Consider the following 26,238-nt stretch of genomic DNA (forward strand, 5'->3'; position numbering starts at 1 on the left):
TAGCGAGGAAGTTATCAGTCGTCTCTCAAACTAAGTCTATTTTACCATTTTGCGTGAATAATAAAGCTAGAGTTAATAAGCAACTGTAGGAAACCTTCTCTGCCGATTCCTTGAGTGACCCAATAAAAGTAATGCAGATTTCGGCTGACCGGAAGAACAAACAGCATCCAATCGGGGCGCGTTTCTCAATGGCCAATCAAACTTCACCTTACTTGCTGGTGCTAGGAGAAACAGACCTGAAGGTCTTTGTCTGCGGTGTGAGTGCTGTCACCTGGAGAGGATTGCACACCTGCGGCTCTATTTTTTATCTGAGCACGGAGAGACGGGCAGTTAGGCCTTTAGCACTGTTGGCTAGGTTTGCTTGTATTGTTTCTAGCCACTGCCCATGTAATGCACTCCCTTAACCAGGAAATTAAAGCGTTCTCCCGGAATAATCTCAGGAAGCAATGTACAAGGGTGACAACGGTAACTGGAAAGAAAATTATAGAAACATGGAAAGATGCCAGAATTCATGTTGTGGAAGAAGTAGAGCCGAGCAGTGGGGGTAGTTGTGGTTATGTGCAGGACCTTAGCTTGGACCTGCATGTTGGTGTTATCAAGCCATGGTTGCTCCTGGGTGAGTATATCGATTTGCCACTAACTCGTTGATTCTTCTTAGCCGTATTACTTTCTCATTCCCCTCCGCCCCCAAATATGTAATACTCTCTTCTATCAGCTATCCTGCCGAAAAGTTGAAATGTTTCCTTTTTAAGATTTGGAACATCCATTAGCCGGTCAGTGAGGTTTCTGCACCACAATCCATCCACAAGAAACATAGATTCTGGTAGCACAGAGGACCTGGTATTTGGATTTTAGAAAAGCTTTCATCCGGTTTTTTTTACTTATCTGGAGGGTTGCATACTAATGTTGTACTTTCTTGGATTATTAAGGAACATAGCCTTAAAAATCATCAAATTAAAAAGAATGCTTTTATTAGGTAAAACTACAAGTGTCAAAGTTAAGGTTATAGAGAAGTTAATACTTGAAATAGCCAAGTGATTGTCTTTTGGAATGTATGGCTCCTGTAGCCATATCTGTCTATGTGTCTGTTTTTGGAGTGTTACCGTGAAATTGTGTTTTTATTTTATAGCTTTGAGTCTGATAGTTTTATGATTTCTTGTATTATGGAGAATATTGTTTCCCTATACAAAGTATGGTCCACAAATAGCAAATGAAGCACAGCTATGAAAACACAAACTTGTTAGCTTGGAAGGATATGGTATGGTATTCTTTAAAAAAAATTATTTGTGTGTTCAAGTAGGTTTGAATAATTTTTCATTTATGAATACAGAAATTATGACTTGAAAAGATTAATGATTTCCCAATATTTATGCAGCCAAGCCATTCTTGAGTAGAAAGAATACTGAACTGGGAGTCAGAAATGTACCTGAAGTGCACAGAACATCTCCTTTAAAAATCTCTCAGACTTAGGGATAATCAGCTCTGTTTTACAGATGGGAACTGGATTTAACAATGGTTAAGTAACTTGCACAAGGTAAGACACCTAGTAAATATCAGAGTTGGGCATCAAGCTCAAGTCTCATCCACTCCGGCTCTCCACTGTCATGTAGACTGCCCTGGAGAGTCCAGGTCTACAGTCTGCTCTACCTCTTAATAGATGAACTAGCACAAGTCATTTATTCTCTCTGGTCTTCCAAGAAACCATCTGTAAAACTGAAGTAAAGGTGTCTCTTTCTCTCATAGGTCTGCCCTGAGGTTGTGACAAGTTTTTGAAACAAACTATTTGCAGTATACATATGATTCCTTATTGTGTTATGTATTACATGGATTGCTGCATGAGCTATCTTTAACTTCAAATACATATCTCCAACTAATTTCTGAAGCCCAGTGAAAAATTAAGGGATCATTTAGCAAGTCTGAAAGGTTCACTCAGGACTTGCACACCATGTCTAGGAAAGAAAATATGCTCAGGTATATTTTTCAGTTATTTGGCTTCCATCGTAGTACCAGTGGTTTAAAATATCTATGGTAGAATTGGGGCGCCCGGGTGGCTTAGTCGGTTAAGCGTCTGACTTTCGCTTAGGTCACGATCTCACGGTTCGTGGGTTCAAGCCCCGCGTCGGGCTCTGTGCTGACTGCCAGCTCAGAGCCTGGAGCCTGTTTCCGTCTGTGACTCCCTCTCTCTCTGACCCTCCCCTGCTCACGCTGTCTCTCTCTCTCTCCTAGAAATAAATAAAAACATTAAAAAAAAGAAAAAAATTCAAAATATCCATGGTAGAATTTAAAAATATTTCACTCTCAAACTTTGCTTGTGATTTTTTTTTTTAATCTAGACTTATCCAAAGTGAGTTGATCAAGGTAGTGTTCTCAGATTGCCATTGGAACTCTTCCCACAATCCTGGGAGAGTTCTGGGAGATACTTCTGAAACTAGTCCTAATATGGTCTCCTCTCTGGACCAGGAAATGGGATATTTTTATCAGGTACAACCACCTTTCCTGTGAGAGGCAGATGGACCTTTTTGGGCCTAGCAACAAGTGCCTTATTCCTGAGGGACCCATGGATGATTACACCTTAAGTTCTTCCACATGAATGATGCAGGGGTTGTGTCTGATCAGACTAGGTTTCTCTCGACATGGGGTTTGGTTCTATGTTGCTTCAAAGAGCTTCCTTTATCTCTTCAAAGCATCATAACTCCTACACAGCAGTATATGAAATTAACTTTTTGTTGTTGTTGTTGGGGAATAAAGAAATGAAGCTGTAATCTTTTTCAGTTAGCTCATCAATTCAAATCAGCTTCTGCATTTCAAAAATCTTACATAGGCTCTTGAACTATCTAACAGGTTGACAAAAAGATCTTTCTGAGCATTTTTGTCCTAGGCTTTGCAAATTGTATTTTCACAACAAAATCACTAGGACTTTTCTTAAAACCAACTTAATTTGTAAAAGTAGAAAATTCCATTTCTCTTGGGTAGTTAAAAGATACACATATTATTTGTTGTATACATTCTGTTAAGAAGTCCCAACCCTTCTCTTCAATTCTCGGTGAAAATCTTGGGGTCCTTTACAAGGTTATGGAAATTTCTGATATTTAGGAAGCCCAATATTCTTCAGAGGTGGATAATACATTAAATTTTCATAGCTCTTTATTTGTACAGTTCTTCCACGAATATTACGTTATCTTGTCCGCATAGTAATTTATGCTCCTTGTTTCTATTCATTTATGAATGTTCACTCCTACAACTTTACTTAAATAAAACATTTCTCTTTTGAATATAATTTATTTCCCATTTTAATAATAATGCTTTTTCTTTTGGTTGGTTTTTGTGAAGATGAAAATAGTGATTTATAAATTAAGACATACTACATCAGAATTTATGCAGTATTTAGTATTTTCATTAAAAGAGTATCTTAACAGAAATAGGATTCTGGAGATCTTAAATAGGTATTTTTTATGATACATATATTATGATTGCAAAGCATTAAACTTGTTAGAAGTCCCACCTCCAACAAAATGTAATATATATTCTTTCTAAACTAGTTATCTCATCTTTATATTTCCATACTAATCCTTGGCCAAATAATGAATGTTAGTGGCTTGTATCAATGTAAAATAACAGTAAATTGTTATTGGCCCTCTTTGTTGTTTTCTTATTCAACTTTTTAATTATTTTCAAAACTATCCTATAATAAAATTGACTTGGTATTCAGTGCTGTGAGGTTTTCTTTTTCCACCTCTGTGAGTTTTAACATAATTATGATTCATGTAGCCACTGTTAAAATCAGAAAATTCTTAAAATTTATATTTGTTTTTAAATATCAATTAACATAGTGTATAAAAGGATAATATTCTACTTTTTCAAAACAAAGGTTTAAGTAACATATTGTAATAATATATGATTTACAGTGTTTACTTCTTTAATAATGTGTTTTACCAATAAGTGTTTACCACAGGGCTGTAACACAAAGCAACCACTTAATACTAGAGAAAAGCTGATGTTTATATCTAGAATTTAGAGAGAATTAACTTGGACTGTAATACTACTAAGTATTAAATGAAACACACAAGTCAATTACCTGAATTCCATTTATGCTAACTAAAATTGTTTCCCCACACTACTAACACTCATATAATATTCTTATTGTTTGAAAGGCAGAGCATAGAAGTTGTGTTTTTTTTGGCTTCAAGAAAACTAAATTTGTTTCAATATAGTTCATATTCTGGAAGGGCCTTTCAAAATTGTAGCTAATTCTGAAATATAATCAACCTGTTCTGTTTGATGTATGTTTGTTCAGTGTGAAATGATATAAGTATCCAGCTTTGATAAATATAGTAATGATGGTTTAGGGTTCACAGAAAGAATTTTATTTATTCGTGTTTCCTTTGTTTTTGTTTTTTTTTTGTTGTTGTTTTTTGCTATTTTAAGAAATAGGTAGAGTAGAATTAATTATTATTTAAAAGATGATATGTATTTATTTGAAGCCATTTTTCCCCTGGAGATGGTTAGGACTTCCTGGAGAAAACTGAGAAATTATTTTTTAAATTATGAATTAATTATAAATTTGTTAATTTAATTCAAATGTATAGAAAAGGATAGACAATAATATAACAGCTGCATATCCACCATCCAGCTTTAACAGATACTAATATTTTAATAGGCTAATTTTTAAGTATACAGTTAAATACAGGCTCAGTAAGCCTATATTTTCTTGTTACTTGGGGGATATTGTCCAACCAGTGGATTTGCTGACTTTTCAGCTACCTAAAATCATATAACAGAAGCTGGCAGATTCCCCAGATAGGTAAGGTAATAAAAATATTGTTTATGGAAATGGATCCCAATTTAGAAAAGTAAAATACTTGAAATCTTTAAATAAGAAATGCCCTATAGTTTTCAGTTGTGTAACTCACGTTATTTTGACTAATAATCTCCTGTTTGAACTTGCTTATTAGCTAGAGTCATTTTCCAAGTTTGGTAGATATGGAGAGCCAGCTTTGACAGGAAGAAACTGTAAAAGGGGATAGACCTTTTGGTGCATGGAATGTGGGGTAGAATCTATAAACCCAACAGTGTGGCTCTAAGCTGTTGGATATTCCCAAACCAAAGTCATTTTGTGGATGTTTTATTTAAATCTTTTCTCAAGTTACAAAAGAAATAGATATTGGGGTGCCTCAGTGGCTCAAGTTGGTTAAGCATCTAACTCTTGATTTTGGTTTAGGTAATGATCTCAAGGTTCTTGGGTTTGAGCCCCATGTTGGGCCCTGCTCCAACAGCACAGAGCCTGCTTGGGATTCTCTCTGCCCCTCCCCTACTCTCTCTGACTCTCAAAAATAAATAAGTAAGCATTAAATTTTCTTTAAAGAAATAGATATGTACTGTAAAAATACAAATGAGCATAAGGAAAAAAATCACCTGTAATCCCACTATCAACATTTTGTTATATTTCCTTCCTGTTCATTTTTAGTCATAAAAATATTTTTTATTTTCACAGAAATGGATGATGGTGTTTTGTAATGTAATATTATTATCACCTAATATATCGAGAATATATTTCCATGCCATAAATATTTTTCTACATTCTCGTTTGTTTGTTTGTTCATTTTAAGTAAACTCTTCCCCCAGCGTGGGGCTCAAGCTCATAACTGCAAGATCAGGAGTTACATGCTATACCAACTGAGCCAGCCAGGCGCCTGAGCATTTTCATTTTAATGGCTGTATGTATTTCACTACATATTAGTACCATATTTTATTTAAGCCAACCCCTATTATTAGGCTTTTGGTTGTTTTTTATTTGTTTTTGGGTTTTGTTTTTTTTTGTATAATGCAATACTACAATGAACATCCTGATGGCTAACCTTTGCAACAACCAGGACTTTCAAGAAATTGTTGGAAGTGAGATTTCAGAGTACAAGATATATACAAGATGAATACTTTTTAATGAATATTTCCAAATTGTCTTTTAGAAAGCTGGATTGAGATCCTCCCAAGTTGCATTTTTTATTTTATTTATATATTTTTTATCTTAGAAAGAGACAGCGTGTGTGTGAGTGTGAGCCAGGGAAAGTGACAGAGGAAGAGAGAGAGAGAGAGAATATTTTATTTATTTATTTATTTTTAATAATGTTTCTTTTTGAGAGAGAGCTTAAGTGGGGAAGGGACAGAGAGAGAGAGAGAGACAGAGTACCCAAAGCAGGCTCTGTGTTGACAGCAGCAAGCCTGATAAGGGGCTCGAACTCAAGAAACACGAGACCATGACCCGAGCTGAAGTCAGAGGCTCAACCGACTGAGAACCCAGATGCCCCATTTTTATTTTTTAAAATTCTGATTGATTGATTCATTGATTGATTGATGAGAGAGAGAATGGGAATCTTAGGCACGCTCCACGCTGAGCACAGAACCTGATGCAGGGCTCAATCCCACAGTCCTGGGATCATGATCTGAGTCAAAATCAAGAGTCAGACAGGGGTGCCTGGGTGGAACAGTTGGTTGAGTGTCCGACGTTGGCTCAGGTCGTGATCTCACAGCCCATGGGTGGGAGCCCCTCATTGGGCTCTGTGCTGACAGCTCAGAGCCTGGAGCCTGCTTTAGGTTCTACATCTCCTTCTTTCTCTGACCCTCCTCTACTCGCACTCTATCTCTCTTTCTTTCAAAAGTAAATAAACATTAAGAAAATTAAAAAAAAAAAAGAGTCAGACATTCAACTAACTAAGCCACCCAGGTGTCCCCTGAATTGTATTTTTTTAAAATAAATGAATAACTAAAGAATTCCTGCAAAAATTATATTAAAAGTCAGGATGATTATTTTTATGTTCAAGGTTATATGATTTATTTCTTATAGGGTCACAAGATGCTGCTCATGATCTGGATACTCTGAAAAAGAACAAGGTAAAAAAAAATCCTTCAGGTCCGGCACCATGTATAGGAAGTATTTAAATTGTTATGTTTATTTTAATTAAAAAAATTTTTTTGAAATACATATATTTTTTAATTTTTAAAATTATTATTTTTAAAAATTTACATCCAAGTTAGCATACAGTGCAACAGTGATTTCAGTAGATCCCTTAATGCCCTTACCCATTTAGCCCATCCCCCTCCCACAACCCTTCCAGCAACCCTCTGCTTATTTTCTATATTTAAGAGTCTCTTATGTTTTGTCCACTCCCTGTTTTCATATTATTTTTGCTTCCCTTCCCTTATGGTCATCTGTTGTTGACTGAGTTGTTAATGTCAGCCATTCTGGCAGGTGTGAAGTGGTATCTTATGGTGGTTTTGATCTGTATTTCCCTAATGATGAGTGATGTTGAGCATTTTTTCATGTGTCAGTTGGCCATCTGGATGTCTTCTTTGGACACGTGTCTATTCATGTCTTTTGTCCATTTCTTCACTGGATTATTTGTTTTTTGGGTGTTGAGTTTGATAAGTTCTTTACACATTTTGGATAATAAACCCTTATCTAATATGTTGTTTGCAAATATCTTCTCCCATTCTGTCGGTTGCCTTTTAGTTTTGCTGATTGTTTCCTTTGCTGTGCAGAAGTTTTTTTTTATCTTCATGAGGTCCCAATAGTTCATTTTTGCTTTTGTTTCTCTTGTCTCTGGAGACGTGCTGAGTAAGAAGTTGCTGTGGCCAAAGTCATTGAGGTTTTTTTGCCTGCTTTCTCTAGTATTTTTTAATTTTTTTTTAAATTAATGTTTTTTATTTATTTTTGAGAAAGAAAGAGAAAGACAGAGTGGAAGCAGGAGAGGCGCAGAGAGAGAGGAGACACAGGATTTGAAGCAGACTCCAGGCTGTGAACTTTCAGCACAGAGCCTGATATGGGGCTCTAAGTTAAGAACTGCGAGATCGTGACCTGAGCTAAAGTTGGACACTTAACTAGCTGAGCCAACCAGGCGCCCGTCTCCTCTAGGATTTTGATGGCTACCTGTCTTACATTTAGGTCTTTCATCCATTTTGAGTTTATTTTTACGCATGGTGTAAGAAAGTGGTCCAGGTTCATTTTTCTGCATGTTGCTGGTCCAGTTTTCCCAGCACCATTTGCTGAAGATACTGTCTTTATTTCATTGGATATTCTTTCCTGCTTTGTCAAATATTAGTTGGCCATATGTTTCTGGGTCCTCTATTCTGTTTCATTGATCTTCGTGTCTGTTTTTGTACCAGTGCCATACTGTCTTGATGTTTACAGCTTTTGTAATACAGCTTAAGTCCAAGACTGTGATGCCTCTATCTTTGTTTTGTTTTGTTTTTTCCAAGATTGCTTTGCTATTTGGGGTCTTTTCTGGTTGCATACAAATTTTAGGATTGTTTGTTCTAGCTGTCAAGGATGCTGGTGTTATTTTGATAGGGATTGCATAATTGTTATATTTATTTAGCAAACTGTCCATTTCAGAATTTAATTGGTAACATTTTTGGCTGCCATTTAATAAAGTTGCAAAAATTATTGTACCTAATTAAAATATATGGATTTATGAAATTCATCTTTCCAATTTTATATTCTCTGTCTCCCATAATGGATCTTCATGAACCCGACTTTGAGGGGTGTTTTCTTGCCTCTGCTTATGTACTTCCTTTGTGTGGGATAGACTTTCCTCGCTTCTCTTCTTGTCCAAGACCTGTACATGCTTGAGTCCCAACTCAAATACTACTTCTTTCCCATCTTCCCCCACCTTTCCCACACAACTGATGTGATTTACTATTTATTTCAGTATTTACTAAAAAAATTCAGCCATCTATTTTGTCCAGCAATGTCTCAGCATCATAGAATTGCTGTGCTTTGTTCACACGAAGCTTCAGGAGCAGAGGGGCGGGCGGGGGGAACAACAAATAAGCACCTTCAGCAGCGTGTGAGATGATGCCCTTCACCGATGTTTGGATTGCGCTGGGCTGGGGATTTTAAGGTCAGGGAAACTTCCTGAAAGAAGTGATACTGAACTTTGCTCTGGATGGGTGGGGAGGGAGCAGACAGAAAAGTGTTCAGACAGGAGAAATGGTTTGTGTGCAGCCCCAGAAGAGAAAGGCTGATGCTTTCAGAGGCGGAAAAAAAGTTCAGTAACCTGGGAATAGAGAGTGACAAAGAAAGACACCAAGAAACAAGGCCAGGGATGTAAGCATGAATCAGATCACAAAAGTCCATGAAAGCCCGGGTAAACTGTTCGGACTTTATCCAGAAGTATGTGAAAGTCTTTACCCAGGGAAGTAAGAGGATCAAATTTGCAGTTTAGAAAGATGGCTTGTTAGAGGCCATGTGGAAAAGAAAACAGAGTGTTGCATAAACTAGAGTATTTAGGAGGCAGTTGCAATAACAGTTATAATAATAACTGGCTGACAATAAGACATAATAGCCTGGAATTGCAAAAGGATATGAGAATTGCTGTATTTCCTAATAGCATCCATCTTAGATTAATATTTTAACATAAGTAGGACAAGTTTCAAAGTCTTGTTTACACTCATAAATTAATACTTCTCAGAGAAAAAATGAAAACTAGAAAAAGTGATAAAATTTGCTCATTGGCAAGTGTTTCATTATCTATCCCCTCTTATGATACACTGGTTCAAATTCACTTTCATCCTGGTGATGTGAACCAAGCAGCTGTTTAAAAGATCTTCCTGAGGTAAACTGACCAGCTGGATAGAGGGTTTATTGAAACATTTAGTGATTCTACAAAACACAATTATTGATTTAAATGTGTGGCACATTTCAAAGGCATATTCTAAGACTTAAGTGCTATAATTAATAGAAATTCTCTTGAAGATCATTTCAGAAATTTCATTAGGAATTTCATTTTAATGTTTAGATATAGTAATAATAGTTGCTTTATTAATAAGGTATCAGAGTGCCAGGTGTGTGTCCAATAAAGTACTATGGAAGATAGAAAACTATGTCATATAATGTTCCATGTTACTTATTGTTGTATTGTTTATAACAGCAAATCATTGAAAACAACTCATGTTCATTGATAGAGAACTGGTTAAATAATAGTACACTCACACCATATAATACTATATAGCTATAAAAAAGAACACCAAAGAAAGGGGGGGGTGTCTGTTTTTTTAATATAAAAAATCTCGAGGACATATTTATTTTTAATTTAATTAATTAATTAATTAATTGATTTTTAAATTTACATCCAAGTTAGCATATAGTACAATAATGATTTCAGGAGTATAATCCAGTGATTCATCCCCTGTGTGTAACACCCAGCGCTCAACACAACAAGTGTCTTGTTTAGTCCATCTCCCCACCTACAACCCTTCCTGCAACCCTCAGTTTATTCTCTGTATTTAAGAGTTTCTTATGTTTTGTTCCCCTCTCTGTTTTTATATTATTTTTGCTTCCCTTCCCTTATGTTGATCTGTTTTGGATCTTTTTTTTTTTTTAATTTTTTTTTTTTATTTTATTTATTTATTTCTAGGAGAGAGAAACAGCGTGAGCAGGGGAGGGTCAGAGAGAGAGGGAGGCACAGAATCTGAAACAGGCTCCAGGCTCTGAGCTGGCAGTCAGCACAGAGCCCGACGCGGGGCTCGAACCCACGAACCGTGAGATCACGACCTAAGCGACAGTCGGACGCTTAACCGACTAAGCCACCCAGGCGCCCCGATCTGTTTTGGATCTTAAATTCCACATATGAGTGAAGTCATATAATGTTTGTCTTTCTCTGACTGGAGAATTTCGCTTAGCATAATACTCTTTAGCTCCATCCATGTAGTTGCAAAGGCAAGATTTCATTCTTTTTGATTGCTGAGTAATACTCCATTGTGTACACACACACACCCACACACACACACACCCACACACACACACACACACACACACACACACACACACACACCTTCTTTATCCATTCATCAGTGGATGGACATTTGAGCTCTTTTCATACTTTGGCTATTGTAGATAGCGCTGCTATAAACACTGGGGTGCATGTGCCCCTTTGGGTACATATATCCTTTGGGTAAATACCTAGTAGTGCAATTGCTGGGTCATAGGATGGTTATATTTTTAATTTTTTGAGGAACCATACTGTTTTCCAGAGTGGCTGCACCAGTTTGCATTCCCATCAGCAGTCTAGCACATATTTAAATGAGAGGAGAACCCAAGGTGTTGTCTTTGTATAAGAAAGGGAATCAAATTATTTGACTAAAGATGCCTAAAGAATATACAGGAAGCCATCAAAGGTGGTTACCATTAGGGTGGGAGATAACGGAGTAGATAAGGGCAGGGTGAAAGCAAAACTTCTTAATGTTTCTTTTTTAAAATGTTCTGATTTTGAAGCAGTTCACAATATATAAGTTCATTAATATTAGAAATAAAATGTCTGTATGTGAGGATTAAGTGAGATAACTTGTATGCCTAGCATACATTTAAGTTCGCAATAAAGTGTCTTTTCTTATCCCTATTACAAAGGGCATCACAAGGGAAACCATTGTTAGGACCTCCATATCTACATTTTGGAAGTATGCTTAATTACTAGAAAGGATTTTAGGCTGGGTACCCATCACCACTACCACCTGTAATTCAGTACAGTTCTTTTCCATCAGGACCAATCAGTACATATGTAAATTCTTTCAGCACGTTTTCCCAAGATTCTTATTTGGTTTTCTCCATAATCCTATGAAGATACATAGGTAATAAGATATATATATCTTATATAACATACGTATATATATGTCTATGTATACACACACACACACACACACAAATACATCTATACATAAAAGACCTCATTTCATTCCAGGTCCTTTGGGACTGTAGGATATAATGGTAAAGACAAGACAGACACATCAATAATGTAAAACATTGGAAGATACTATGCAATTAAGGGCAGAATCATACAATCCTGGTCAGAAGTACACTGGCAATGAGTGACTTGACATAGATAAGACTTCACTGGGGAAAGGAGAAGGACATTTCAGACTTTATCTTCTAAAAATGTTCTTACCTTTCTAGTTTCTCCCATATCATCTCTATTTAAGAATCTCTCTTGAGTAGACATTTGAGGTTTTTTTCTATTGTCTTTCTTCTACAAGGCAGTTAGGTTAGTAAATGAATGGCCTATGGCTCTGTCTTCATGGGCCTAGCTCCCAGAATGTCTTAATCAATGCTCTTTAGGTTGGGAAGCAAATAAAGAGAATGTATGTATAATGATTTAGGGGGAATCTCTGGAATCTGAGGGCAGAGAGTGGCTGTGCTAGAGAACAGAAGGCTATCCAAGATGGTCCCTCTCTCCTACTGGCTTCATGGCCTCTTTCTGCACATCTACTCTCTTTTTACTTAGGAGCAGAAATTCTTCAGCTTCTTTGAGCACATAATAGAAAGTGGCTGTCTTAAAGCTCTCAAGTTTGTGGACCATTCCAGCTATCTTGTACATCTATTTTAAATTTCTAAAAATAATGTGATCAGTGTTGTTTAAGTCTGGTGTCTGCCTGAATCTAGTCAGCTGTACAAGGCAGAGAAGTAGGGTACTGCCAGAGCCATGTCTATGAGGGTAGTGGAGGCAAGAGTGGCAGAGCTGGACAGATACTCTAAAATTTGTGAGGGCATCTGGCTGGCTCAGTTGGTGGAGTGTGCGGCTCTTGATTTTGGTGTCATGAGTTCGACCCCCACTTTGGGTGTAGAGATTATTTAAATAAACTTTTAAAAAATTAAAAAATTAAAAATAAAAATGTGCTAAATACATGAAAATACTGAGATCAGGTAAAATCTAACACCCATGCAAAGAAAGAGAATATGTGAGGTATGTCTTGACACAAAACAGTGCCCTATTGGGGTCCCTGGGTGGCTCAGTCGGTTAAGCATCCGACTTCAGCTCAGGTCATGATCTCACAGTTCGTGGGTTCAAGCCCCGCGTTGGGCTCTCTGCTGACAGCTAGCTCAGAGCCTGGAGCCTGTTTCAGATTATGTGTCTCCCTCTCTCTCTGACCCTCCCTTGCTCATGCTGTCTCTCTCTCAGAAATAAATAAAACATTAAAAATTAAAAAAAAAACAAAACAGTGCCCTATTTTCCAGACCCATTTAGCATTTGGATTCTTTTAACTGACTTTCCACATGGCCCCTTGCATATGCTTGGTAGACTGCAGGGAGGGAGCTCAAACGCATAGATGGGATAGAAGGTTGCTTTTGTGGACCGTTTGAAAGAAAATCCTTCATGACCATCCTTACGACCAGCTAATTCACTGGAATCTCTAGGTTTGAGGCCCTGTGGTAATGACGTTTTAAAAGTTAACTGGGCGATTCTAATGTGCAGCCACACTTGAGAACCGTCATACTTGTAAAGAATATGAAGGAAAATCAGGATATTATTATTGAAAGAGAAGTTTGTTGTTATTGATGTACTTACCTTAATCAAATTTTTTATATGCATGTTAATTGACTTATCCAACAAATATCTTAAGTCCTTTTTGTGCTAAGGTCGCTGCTCACACAGTGCTACCTATAATAGTGAAGAAGCCAAACATGGTTCCTCCCCTCATGGAGTTCTAATATCATAGAGAGACGGATAATGTCAAAGAGGTAAGAGCTATATTAGGGCAAGTAGAGGGTACTGTGGGAGTGTACAGAATTAGCACTTCTGCTGAGGGATGAAGCAGTAGAGGAAGCTTCCTGTAGAAAATATTATTCAAATGAGTCATGCTTAAATTGTTTGTTTATATTTATTACAGATCTCAACATCTCATTCTCTTTTTAATTAACCTAATTTTAATTCATTAGAGAATTTAAAGATATCATCTTTTTTTTCCCCTTTAAGGTGACTCATATTCTCAATGTTGCATATGGAGTTGAAAATACTTTCTTCAGTGACTTTGTATATAAGAGCATTTCTATATTGGATCTGCCTGAAACCAATATCCTGTCTTATTTTCCAGAATGTTTTGAATTTATTGAACAAGCAAAAATGAAGGTAAGTTTTATTCTGATCCATAGTTCTTCAAAGACAGAAATTTTAAAATACAGGTCCATTATCCAAGCTCTATTCTTTCCCTGATGAATTCATAGAGAACCATTATGAAATTTCCCCTCCAACAATCTTTTATTAACTTGTACGGCTATTTAGTTCTCTAATATTTTTTTTGCAATGAGATATTTACTTTTTTTTTTTAAGTTATCTCTATGCCCGACATGGGCCTTGAACTCATGATCCTGATATCAAAAGTCACATGCTCTACTGACTGAGCCAGCCAAGAGTCACTCAATGAGTTACTCACTTTTAACATTAATATCTCACTTTCCTAGGGCTTCCTGAGAAATGTTAGGAGCTAAAATTCTCCATTTGCTGAGTTTTCCTGTGTTTATATGTACTTAGATTTCCTATGACGGTTTATAACCACCTGTCATATGGGATAGACATTAGTATTATTCTTTTAGTGTATTTACGAATTTTAATATGCATTCATTTCTATGACTGTGATAGGGATAGTGAATCTGCATTTTTAACAATAGAAAATTATAGGGTACTCCAGGACTAAATGTATTGCTTTACTGAGATTGTGTGAAAATGCTGATCAGAAGCTTTCCATTGGTTTTCTGACTTTAAAAGACCAACAGATAACATAATACTTCAATATCAATAGATCCAAGTCAACACTGGGCTTCTAGGTTGGCTGTAACCAGTAATTATACCTTGAAATGACACCATTTTTAGTTAGTATATAATTCTTGCAAAATTTATGTGAGGTAAATAGATGGGAATGTAGAAGCACTTAGAAAAGTTCATTCTTGGGGCACCTGGGTGGCTCAGTTGGTTAAGTGTCCAACTTTAGCTCAGGTCTTGATCTCACGGTTCATGGGTTCGAGCCCCATGTCGGGCTCTGTGCTGACAGCCAGCTCAGAGCCTGGAGCCTGTTTCAGATTCTGTGTGTGTGTCTCTCTCTGACCCTCCCCTGCTCGCTCTCTCTCTCTCTCATAAATAAATAAAAAAACATTAAAAAAATTAAAAAAAAAAAGTTCATTCTCCTGGAGGACCTAACAATTAATGATATTAACATTAGAATCCAGCTTAATTGAATTCTGGCTAATGATTTCCCTTCAACCTTTCTCCTTCCATTTCTCCCTCTCCTCCCTTCCTTCCTTTTATTTAGTAATATTTAATGAATGCCGTATGTGCCCACCATTATTCTAGGTACTTTCCTTTAGATTATCTGAAAACTGTAAAACTATTCAACTCTACCTTTCAGCTTTGTTTAACAGCAGATATTTAGACAAAAGAGAAGAAGGAGGTTTTCTAATTCAAGCCCTAATATTGGCCAGTGTTTTACGAAAAATTCTGTAGGGTCTAGATGATAACATTCCAGTGTGCCAGTTGATAGTGTTAAAAATGATAGGTGGGAGAAAGGCTCTTTCCTTTACGTCTGGCGGCAGCCATCAGCACGAAAGTAACCCAAGATGGGTGCTTACAAGTACATCCAGGAGCTATGGAGGAAGAAGCAGTCGGATGTAGTGCGCTTTCTTCTCAGGGTGCGCTGTTGGCAGTATCGCCAGCTCTCTGCGCTCCACAGGGCCCCCCCACCCAACTCACCCGGATAAAGCGCGCAGACTGGGGTACAAGGCCAAGCAAGGTTATGTCATATATTGGATTCATGTGCGACGCGGTGGCCGCAAACGCCCGGTTCCTAAGGGTGCTACCTATGGCAAGCCTTTCCATCATGGTGTCAACCAGCTAAAGTTTGCCCGAAGCCTTCAGTCTGTTGCAGAGGAAAGAGCTGGACGCCACCGTGGGGCTCTGAGATTCTTGAATTCTTACTGGGTTGGCGAAGATTCCACATACAAATTCTTTGAGGTATCCTTATTGATCCTTTCCATAAAGCTATCAGAAGAAATCCTGACACCCAGTGGATCACCAAACCAGTCCACAAGCACAGGGAGATGCAAGGGCCGACATCTGCTGGTCGCAAGAGCCGTGGCCTTGGAAAGGGTCACAAGTTCCACCACACTATTGGTGGTTCTCACCGTGCGGCTTGGAGAAGACGCAATACTCTCCAGCTCCACCGCTACCATTAATACAAGTAATGTTTGTAAAATTCTTACCTAATAAACAATTTAGGACAGTCAAAAAATATAAAAAAATAAAAATGATAATGTCTGTATTAGCGGCTTCTCTAAGGAGATGTGAGATATGCCTTAAATGGTAAAAGAGAAAATGTAGGCATAATCCATATCGATATTCATCATTAGAAGATATGTACATGTTGCAAGTAAAAAGCAGAAAGGGTAATAGTTAATTAAAAGGGTCCTTTACTTGGGTTTCCTAAAAAACAGAACCTGAGACACAGGTTAATAGCTGATGCTTCATTTGAGAGATAGAACCCATGGGTAGTGAGTGGGAAGAAAGGGAAGCGATTCAGGGACAGATGGGAAGCAGTATAAGATGGTGTGTTTACCCTACTTAAGTCAGCACAACTGCACAATGAGCTGACAGTGAAATAGCTGGGTGTTCAGCACATATACCTGCTTTACCACTTAAGGCATCTCCAGGTAGGGAGCACAAAGAAACTGTACCTCAGTATTTGGGAGGGAAAGAGGAGAGAATTTATCTGCCTGGCTCTCTGTCTCCTGTTTTCCACGGGTCAAAGTTTACCCATGGGGTGGTAACTAATCCCATAGTTCCAGGCTACAACACTCCTTTAGCAGCTGCCTTGAAGCCAGACTCAGTGGCCTGTGGTGTAACTTTTCATTCAAGATCAGAAGCAGCAAAGGAATCCAGAACTCAGGGTGCACTTGTCTATGCAGAGACCATAATAGCTGAAGAGCCAGGTCTTCTTAGGCAGGCAAAACTCATTAGGCCTAAGGGGACAGTTCCACAGAAGTGGAAGCTGGGTTGGAGCGAGCTTTGGACCAATGAGATGATGGCACCAAGAGAATCTGAGGAGGTACCTAAAATGTTTCTGCTACAAGATGTATTAGAATTCCACAATTTATTCTAATTTCTCAAGCATTATGTTTTATACCACAGTTCTAACCTCAGCCAATATTTCCTTGTCTTGAAAACTCTTTACTGTTTAGACGAATACTTTTTAGTTTTAGCATTAGCATTCTTGAATTTTCTACATTTTTTTCTGGAATTTTCTGGAAGAGGTCTTTTCATAACCTTGTCTGTTGTATATGTGGGTTTTATTAAATATGATTACTCAGTGAGTTGCATATATCAAAACTATCTTTCTGGGCCGTAGTTTCTTGTTTTATCTTTTTTATACACAGCTATCAAATGGAATTTCTTCTATTTTCCCATGTCCTTCCTCACTCTGTACTTGTAAAACTTTGTTGTTTGGTTTCTCTGTCTTCCTCTATCTCTGACCACTACATTAGTTGTTAGGTTTATGCCTTAAGTAACAGAAATACACATGAGAAGAAAGTAGCAGGGTAACTTCTATAGCCTCAGGAGTTCTTTTATGAAAATTTACTTGTCTCTTTTTTCATATGCAAGAGGTTTTGTTTGTTAATATAAAACTGTGTTATTTGATATTCCACATTTACTTTATTACTCATTTTATAAGATGGGATTTTAAAGACATAATGTAAATAAGCTATGTCATTGTAGAAAAATTGGAAAATACTGATAAGTAAAAATTCGCCCTACTTATATCATTTAGACATAACTACTGTTAGTATTCTGATTTGTCTTTTTTTTATATATATCAAAAGATTCACTTAAAAAAGACCTATACTTGATTCAGTTAATCTGCCAATGAATATTAATTACTTATTCTGAGAAGATATGAAGGATACATAGTGCTGCCCTCAGGGAGCTTGCAATCTAGTTGAAAAGCTATTCCTAACAGCATTAGAACAAAGAACACTTGATAAAATGGATACACTGTAACACAATTCCTGTCTGCCCATAGCAAAATGGTGATTCAGATTTTTTAAGAGAACGCTTTCTTCTTGGAAATGCAGAGGAAAAATAATTTATTTTCTTAGTAAACACTTATGGAATATCTACTACGTGCCTAAAATTGCACTAAGGATGAAGCATACAAAGATATCCCTCCTGACCCTATCCCATTCAGACAGAGACAGGCTTCTTAGAATAGAAGCCAGAGTTAGCTGGTCCAAGAAGAAGAGCAAAGACCTTCCAGGGAGAGGACAACAGCAAGTGAAAAGAGAATATTTTTTTAGAAATGTTTAAATTGTCAATATTTTGAGTTCCAGAAAAAGGATATAAAGCCACTAATTTTTCTGTAAATACCTTTAAAGACAATATGATACCTAAAGAAAATAAAAGATAAGTCAATTCAAAGGCTATAGAAAGCAACAGAAAGGTAGCCGTTACATAAAGGATATAAAAGAAGATACTAACATTAAACATGAGCTGAACTAGATGCACAGTTTGTAAGACTAAAAGCTAGTTTCATTTTTAAAGGTATATTATGGCTCAAAATAGAGATGCTTAGTATGTAGTCAAGAAATATTAAAAATGGCATTGAATGGTATCTCTTATTAAGCTTACAATTCCAGGTTTCTTTGTAACATCTGATTTGTTTTGACATAAAAGAAGTTCCTTAATAGTTTTGATATGATTTTTAAGTGTCTTTAATCTCAGAAAACTGAGCTTTTGTACAAAGTGAGAAAATCTGCATGTATGTTTAGTGAGTGTTGGTGTTTAGCCCATCTTGTACAGAAACAGTTAAAATTTGGAGATGGTCATGTATATGAGAAAACAATTGAAATTATCTTTTTGATGTGAGCGTTTTCAAAATATTAACTAATTATGTTGTGAATCATTTGATTTTCTTAAAATGAGATGCATCTGCAAATTTACTACAACAAATCTGGCACAGGAATTTTGCGACAGGCAAAGGAATTTTGCAACAGGTTTATGAATGTGAGAAGCTACCTTGCAAAAGTGAAATATCCAGCGAGTCATAAACATGGTATTGTTAACGTATGCTTTGCATAGTTTTCAGTTAAGGTTTTATTTTTTCCCCTTCCCTTGTTCCCATCTTTCCTTTGTGTTGTACCAAAAGAAGAATAGAAATGAAGTAACTAAAATGTCTAACTCTATAGGGTGTGTCCTGGTTCATTTCATTTAGATCATTAACTTTTTAAAACCCTTAGATAAGCCAACCTGTGTCAGTGCTGTTCTTTCAGATCCGTCATGTTCATTATTAATGCAGTATTACCCCCATCAGCATTGGTCTTGATTGCACTGTGTCCCTTTTCACTTGTAAAGTATCATTTGCAAGTTACCTGGAACATTTTTCATTTTTTGACCTAAAGTATCTAATTGCCTTTTCCACTTCACATTGTCATGAGCTGTTTGTGTCATCATTTCACTACCTTGTAAGTTTAACTTTTTTAAGTTGCTTCCAGAATAAATTATATCTAAGGGTAGAAAATGTTTTCCTTACTGGTCATTTTACACATAGATTACCAAGCCAGTGACACTAGTTTCTTTATAGGGACACTGTTTGTACCTAGAATGTCTCAGACTTTCTGTTTAATGTTATAATGATGGTTTTGTTTGTTTCCACATATATTACCTGTGATTTTTCTCTTATTTATGAATGTATATCTATTAAGTTTACTAGGCTTTGTTTGTTTGTTTTGAGAGAGAGAGAGAGAGCAGGAGTGAGAGAGGGACACAGAGAGAATCCCAAGCAGGCTCTGTTCCATCAGCACAGACCCCGACGTGGGGCTTGATCTCACCAACCTGTGAGATCATAACCTGAGCTGAAACCAAGAGTTGGACCCTCAACTGACTGAGTCACCCAGGCACCCCAAGTTTATGAGGCTTTTATATTTACTAGATTACTTCAGATTAATAAATGATACTTTTTCGAAATTCCAAATACATTATCAAAGCATTTCAATGCAGGGGACTAGGAAGAGAAGTTGGTTGATTGATTAATTAATTGATTTTTCCATTCCTTGCTCACAATGAATTGTTTTTTGGTAACTGAATATGTTGAATCAAACAAATTGATAAAATGAATATTTTTATTTTATAATTCCAAGTAGTATAAGAATATGCAACTGATTTAGTAAACTTCCTACATGAATAATGAAGATTTTTGATTGATTTTTATTGCAGGATGGAGTGGTTCTCGTTCATTGTAATGCAGGAGTTTCCAGGGCTGCTGCAATTGTAATAGGTTTCCTGATGAATTCTGAAGAAATGTCATTTACCAGTGCTTTTTCTTTGGTGAAAAATGCAAGGCCTTCCATATGTCCAAATGCTGGCTTCATGGAGCAGCTCCGTACATACCAAGAGGGCAAGGAATGCAATGAGTGTGACAACATACAGGAATTAGAAAAGGGTGACAGTTCATGAGTTACATTCCAGCAGATAACGCACAACTGTAATTTCTGAATTGGCCACAGGTGGCCACAGCCACCTGTCCCATTTTTGAAGAGTAGACTGGTAAACACTTCCTTTTGTCTTGCATTTTTTAAGGGAAAATGAAGCTTAATTGATTGTCTTGAGCTATTGTACAAATACATTTTTAAATTATATCATGTTTTCCTTGGTATTATAATGTTGGATTGAATGCCTTTTGTTTTGCTAAGAGAAAATAATGTATTACAATAATTGGTTTCTGTAGAAGAAAAAGGTTTACATTTGAAATCTTTATTAGGGCATGAAAAGATTAAATCAGTTGATGAAGACTTGGTATTTTTCTAGGCCAGCAACCATTGCCATGAAGGAAAAAACTTGAAGTGCTCCTTGACTTACTATTTTAGAGGGAGGTAAATTTCTATGGAAAGAATTGGGGATTAAAAACTAATATCCCAAAAGAGATAACCAAAATCTGAAGGTTGAGACAGTATAGGCATACTTCGTTTTATTGCGTTTCACTTTATTGTGCTTTGCAGACGATACGTATCTTAGAAATCGAAAGTGGTAACCCTGCATCAGAGAAGTCTTTTGGCACCATTTTTCCAATAGCATTTGCTCAGTTTGTGTCTCTATCGCATTTTGGTAAATCTCACAGTCTTTCAAATTTGTTCATTATAATTGTATTTGTTATGGTGATCTGTGATCAGTGATCTTTGATGTTACTATTGTAATTGTTTGGGGTGCCACGAACCATGCCTATGTAATATGGTGAACTTAACTGGTAAATACTGCATGTGATGTAACTGTTCTACCAGTTGGCCCTTCCTCCATCTCTCCCTCTTCTTGGGCTTCCCTATTTCCTGAGACACAACAATATTGAAATTAGGCAAATTAATAATCCTACCATGGCTTCTAAGTGCTCAAGTGAAAGGAAGAGTCGCATGTCACTCACTTTAAATCAAAAGCTAGAAATGATTAAGCTTAGTGAAGAAGGAATGTCAAAAGCAGAGATAGGTCGGAAACTAGGCCTCTTGCGCCAAACTGTTAGCCAGGTTGTAAATGCAAAGGATAAGTTCTTGAAGGAAATTAAAAGTGGTACTCCAGTGAACACACGAATGATAAGGAAGCGAAACAGCCTTATTGCGGATATGGAGAAAGTTTTACTGGTCTGGATAGAAGATCAAACCACCCACAACATTCCCTTGAGCCAGAGTCTAATCCAGAGCAAGGCCCTAACTCTCTTTAATTCTATGAAGGCTGAGAGAGGCAAGGAAGCTGCAGAAGAAAAGTTTGAAGCTAGCAGAGGTTGGTTTATGAGGTTTAAGGAAAGAAGCCGTCTCTGTAACATAAAAGTGCAAGGTGAAGTAGCACATACTGATGTAGAAACTGCAGCAAGTTATCCAGAAAATCTAGCTAAGATAATTACTGAAGGCAGCTACACTAAACAACAGATTTTCAATGTAGATGAAACAGCCTTATATTGGAAGAAGATGCCATCTAGGACTTTCATAGCTAGAGAAGAGAAGTTAATGCCTGGCTTCAAAGCTTCAAAGGACAGGCTGACTCTCTTGTTAGGGGCTAATGCAGCTGGTGACTTTAAGTTGAAGCCAATGCTCATTTATCATTCTGAAAATCCTAGAGCCCTTAAGAATTATGCTAAATCTACTTTGCCTGTACTTTATAAATGGAACAACAGAGCCTGCATGACAGCACATCTGTTTACAACATGGTTTACTGAATATTTTAAGCCCACAGTTGAGACCTACTGTTCAGAAAAAAGGATTCCTTTCAAAATATTATTGCTCATTGACAATGCACCTGGTCACCCAAGAGCTCTGATGGAGATGTACAATGAGATTAACGTTGTTTTCATGCCTGCTAACTCAACATCTATTCTCCAGCCCATGGACCACGGAGTCATTTCAACTTTCAAGTCTTATTATTTAAGAAATACATTTCGTAAGGCTGTAGCTGCCATAGAGAGTGGTTCCTCTGATGGAACTGGGCAAAGTAAATTGAAAACCTTCTGGAAAGGATTCACCATTCTAGATGCCATTAAGAACATTCGTGATTCATGGGAAGAGGTCACAATATCAACACTGACAGGAGTTTGGAAGAAGTTGATTCCAACCCTCATGGATGACTTTGAAGGGTTTAAGACTTCAGTTGACGAAGTAACTGCAGATGTGGTAAAAATAGCAAAAGAATTAGAATTAGAAGTGGAGCCTGAAGATGTGACTGAATTGTTGCACTCTCATGATAAAACTGTAATGGATGAGGAATTACTTCCTATGGATGAGCAAAGAAAGTGGTTTCTTGAGATGGAATCTACTCCTGGTGAAGATGACGTAAAGATTGTTGAAATGACAACGAAGGATTTAGAATATTACATAAACTTAGTTGATAAAGCAGCAGCAGGGTTTGAGAGAATTGACTCTAATTTTGAAAGAAGTTCTACTGTGGGTAAAATGCTATCAAATAGTATCTCATGCTACAGAGAAATTGTTCGTGAAAGGAAGAGTCCGTCAATGCAGCAAATTTCATTATTATCTTACTTTAAGAAATTGCCACAGCCACCCCAGCCTTCACCAACCACCACCCTGATCAGTCAGCAACCATCAACATCAAAGCAAGACCCTCCACCAGCAAAAAAATTACGTCTTGCTAAAAACTCAGATGATGGTTAGCATTTTTTAGCAATAAATACTGTATTTTTAAATTAAGGTATATACATTTTTTTTAAGACAATGCTATTGCACACTTTAAATAGACTACTGTATGGTGTAAACATAATCTTTATATGCACTGGGAAACCACAAAAAAATCATTTGACTCAGTATTGCAATATTTGCTTTATTATAGTGGTCTGGAACTGAACCCACAATATCTCTGGGGTATGCCTGTTTTTCCGTAGAGGTTACAGTGTTCACAAAGTTTTTATGTCCTTTAATGAAAATGTACCTTTTCAGTTTTATTTTTAACTTAATTCTATTGCTTGTATTTGTTTTTTATTTTTAAAACTTTTATATAGATGTTCTCTCTTACATGATTGTGAGCTTATGGTTCTTTAGGTGATTTAGTCTCTTACAGTATGTTTTTCATATCCTAGCCTTCTGTTTTGGGTTACATGTCATAATTTTTGGTATCCTTGGATCTGTGGGAAAATGTTTTATGCTGAAAAATCATTTTTTAGGTGTGTAATTTCTTCAAATCTGTTTTCTAGTTTGGTATTCTATCTGAGAATTTTAAGGAAAGAAGAGTTATGGTTTTGTAAGAAATTTTCAGTATTTTGTTAGAAAGCCTAAAGTCATGTACAATTTTATCTCTGGTCAGAGGCTTAATAGTTTTCTTTTTTTTAAATTAAGTCCCCATATTGGCAAGGCTGAACTCTGTACATTATAAATTTGCTTAAAGATATTCTTTGAATTATTCAGAATAAAGTAGATTTAAAATTAATTATAATAATTAAGATAGAATTTATCTAATAGCTTTCAAATAGCCTTTCATGACTTAGAAAATTTCATTGTCATCTAGATTTTATTAAAATCTTGAGCTCTTCTTTAATACATATAGAGATTGTGCAAACATATTCCTATGTAAGTTGGAAAGTGCACATTGAGTACATCTGTGAATTTGAGAAGGCAGGCTTTCTTATGCTGGCATGATCAAAAAATAGAAATGATAAATACAAACTATGTTTTGAGATTGCTTGTAGACTGGCAAGATGCCATTACATGCAAAGCTATGAACTTTGCTTCTGTGGAGAAGCAGCATAAATATAACCAACTTACAGTGAGCTCTTTGACGCAGGCTAAGGAGACACAATACTTTTAAGTATGAGACTGATATGTAGTTTTGTCTATATGGTCAGTATTGCTGAGGGTTTGCTAAGTGAACCTTTTCTATTCACATAAAAGCATTTATTTAAATATATTTTCTTTTGCTAGGTGCTCTTTAGTTTTGAGTCATTAAATGTGACATGAAGCGTTGACTAGAACTGGTTCCTAATGGATAGTATATTATTTATGTCTCTGGTTTATGTGCTTAGTTGTTGCCTGTAGTTATCTGGTTATGGTGCAAATGCATATCTTCTGTATCATTTACAGAAGTGCTTTGAACATCAGTATTGAGGTTTTTTAATGTAAATTTATTTTGAGAGAGAGGGAGTGCACGCATATGCGTGAGAGCTGGGGAGGGACAGAGAATAGGAGAGAGAGAACCCCAAGCAGCCTCCACACTGACAGCACAGAGCCTGACACCAGACTCAGTCCTATGAAGTGCAAGATTATGACCTGAGTCAAAATCAAGAATTGGATGCTTTACTGATTGAGCCACCCAGGCGCCACTCAATATTGTCTTATCTTAAATGATCATAGTTTGTTGTATCTAAAATAGATCAGTGAATGTAGTTCAGTCTTTTAAATTAGGAGTACTGTGTAAGGCAATGATGTGACATATGTATGTCTCTCTCTCTCTCTCTGTCTCACACACACACACACAAATTTCTTGTGATTCTTGTGAGACTCGTGGATATGAGTCTGTCAGGCCTATTTATAAAAAGGAAATTGTTTCATTATGATCCTTTATCTCCCATATTATAAATAAAAAATGTATACCAAATATAGATCTGTTTTGAGGACAGGAAAAATGTTTCAAGCAGTTTTTGCTTCTATTTAAAATAGATTTTTCTGCCATTTTTAAAGGGAAGAGTAGATATCACTTCCTTTTAAACACTGAAAAGCAATCTAGAGCCTTCCTAGCAAGCTGAAAAAGATAAGTAAAACAAAGATACTGAAACATATGATGAAACTCTATTTGAGGTTAACATTTTTTTAATGTTTTGGTAACTTTGTGCTTTATTTTTTTTTAACGTTCATTTATTTTGAGACAGAGTGCTCGAGTGCACATGCGCACATGTGGGTTGGTGTTTGGGGAAGTGCAGAGAGAGCGTGAATCCCAAGCAGGCTCCGCATGGTCAGTGCAGAGACTGACATGGGGCTTGATCTCACAAATCGTGAGATCATGACCTGCGTGGAAATCAAGAATCGGCCACTTAATCGACTGAGCCACCTAAGTGTCCCTAACTTGTGCATCTTTTTTTTTTTTTTTTTTTTTTTTTAACTTTTTGCTTTAATATAGGTGTGTGAGAGGTGCCTGGGTGGCTCAGTTGGTTGCGTCTGATTCTTGGTTTTGGTTCTGGTCATGATCTCCCAATTCAAACCCTGCCTGGAGCCTGCTTGGGATTCTGTCTGCCCCTCTCTCTTTGCTTCTCTTTTTCTCTCTCTCAAAATAAATAAATAAACTTGAAAAAATAATAATATAGGTTTGTGATTACATATACTTTGAATTGAAAACCCAATAAGTATTTATATTTTTGGTGAATTGAAGAAATATTTTTCTTAGTTTCCTTTGGGTAAAATGTAGACCATTATACTAACTCGAAGATTTCAGGTAAAATGGAGTATGGTATTTAAAATTGTTATTGCAGGGCACATGGGTGGCTCAGTTGATTGAGCGTCCAGCTTCAGCTCAGATCATGATCTCATGGTTGGTGGGTTTAAGCTCTGCATTGAGCTTGCTGCCATCAGCACAGAGCCCGCTTTGGATCCTCTGTCCCCCTCTTACTGCCCCTCCCTTGCTCACGCTCTTTCTCTCAAAAATAAACATTGAAAAAAGATAAAAATAGATTTCTTATTGCAGTTTTACTTTTGCATCCCTTTTCCCCTTTTGAATCTGATTGAAATGTATGGATATAAAACTTGGAAATTTCTTTGCGTGTGACATAGGGAATCTACTTTCATTCTAATGGATAATTTTAGTGATGGTGGGCAAAATTACTGAATTTGCCAGTGTGATTATTAATAACTCAAATGGTTCAAATGTGTAAAGTCCCCTCAAAAGTAATTTCTCCAAATATTCCAAATGTAGCAAATATGAGAGTACCATATTAAATATTAACACCTTTATAAGCAAA

The 26,238-nt window shown here is 36.6% G+C and overlaps 1 protein-coding gene and 1 pseudogene across 1 annotated transcript; both read left to right on the forward strand.

Annotated features, from left to right (window-relative positions):
* The first annotated feature begins 236 nt into the window (after window positions 1–236).
* DUSP19 (dual specificity phosphatase 19) lies at window positions 237–21,551 on the forward strand. Its single transcript, XM_039239642.1, has 4 exons — window positions 237–616; window positions 6,839–6,885; window positions 13,740–13,892; window positions 20,019–21,551. Exons 1-4 carry the CDS (start codon window positions 391–393, stop codon window positions 20,256–20,258), a joined length of 666 nt encoding a protein of 221 aa, XP_039095573.1. The 5' UTR covers window positions 237–390; the 3' UTR covers window positions 20,259–21,551.
* LOC120236698 lies at window positions 15,349–16,044 on the forward strand (annotated as a pseudogene).
* Window positions 21,552–26,238: the final 4,687 nt, after the last annotated feature.

The sequence above is a fragment of the Hyaena hyaena genome, unplaced genomic scaffold, assembly GCF_003009895.1.
Source record: "Hyaena hyaena isolate Hyena2069 unplaced genomic scaffold, ASM300989v1 scaffold_159, whole genome shotgun sequence".
NCBI lineage: Eukaryota > Metazoa > Chordata > Mammalia > Carnivora > Hyaenidae > Hyaena > Hyaena hyaena.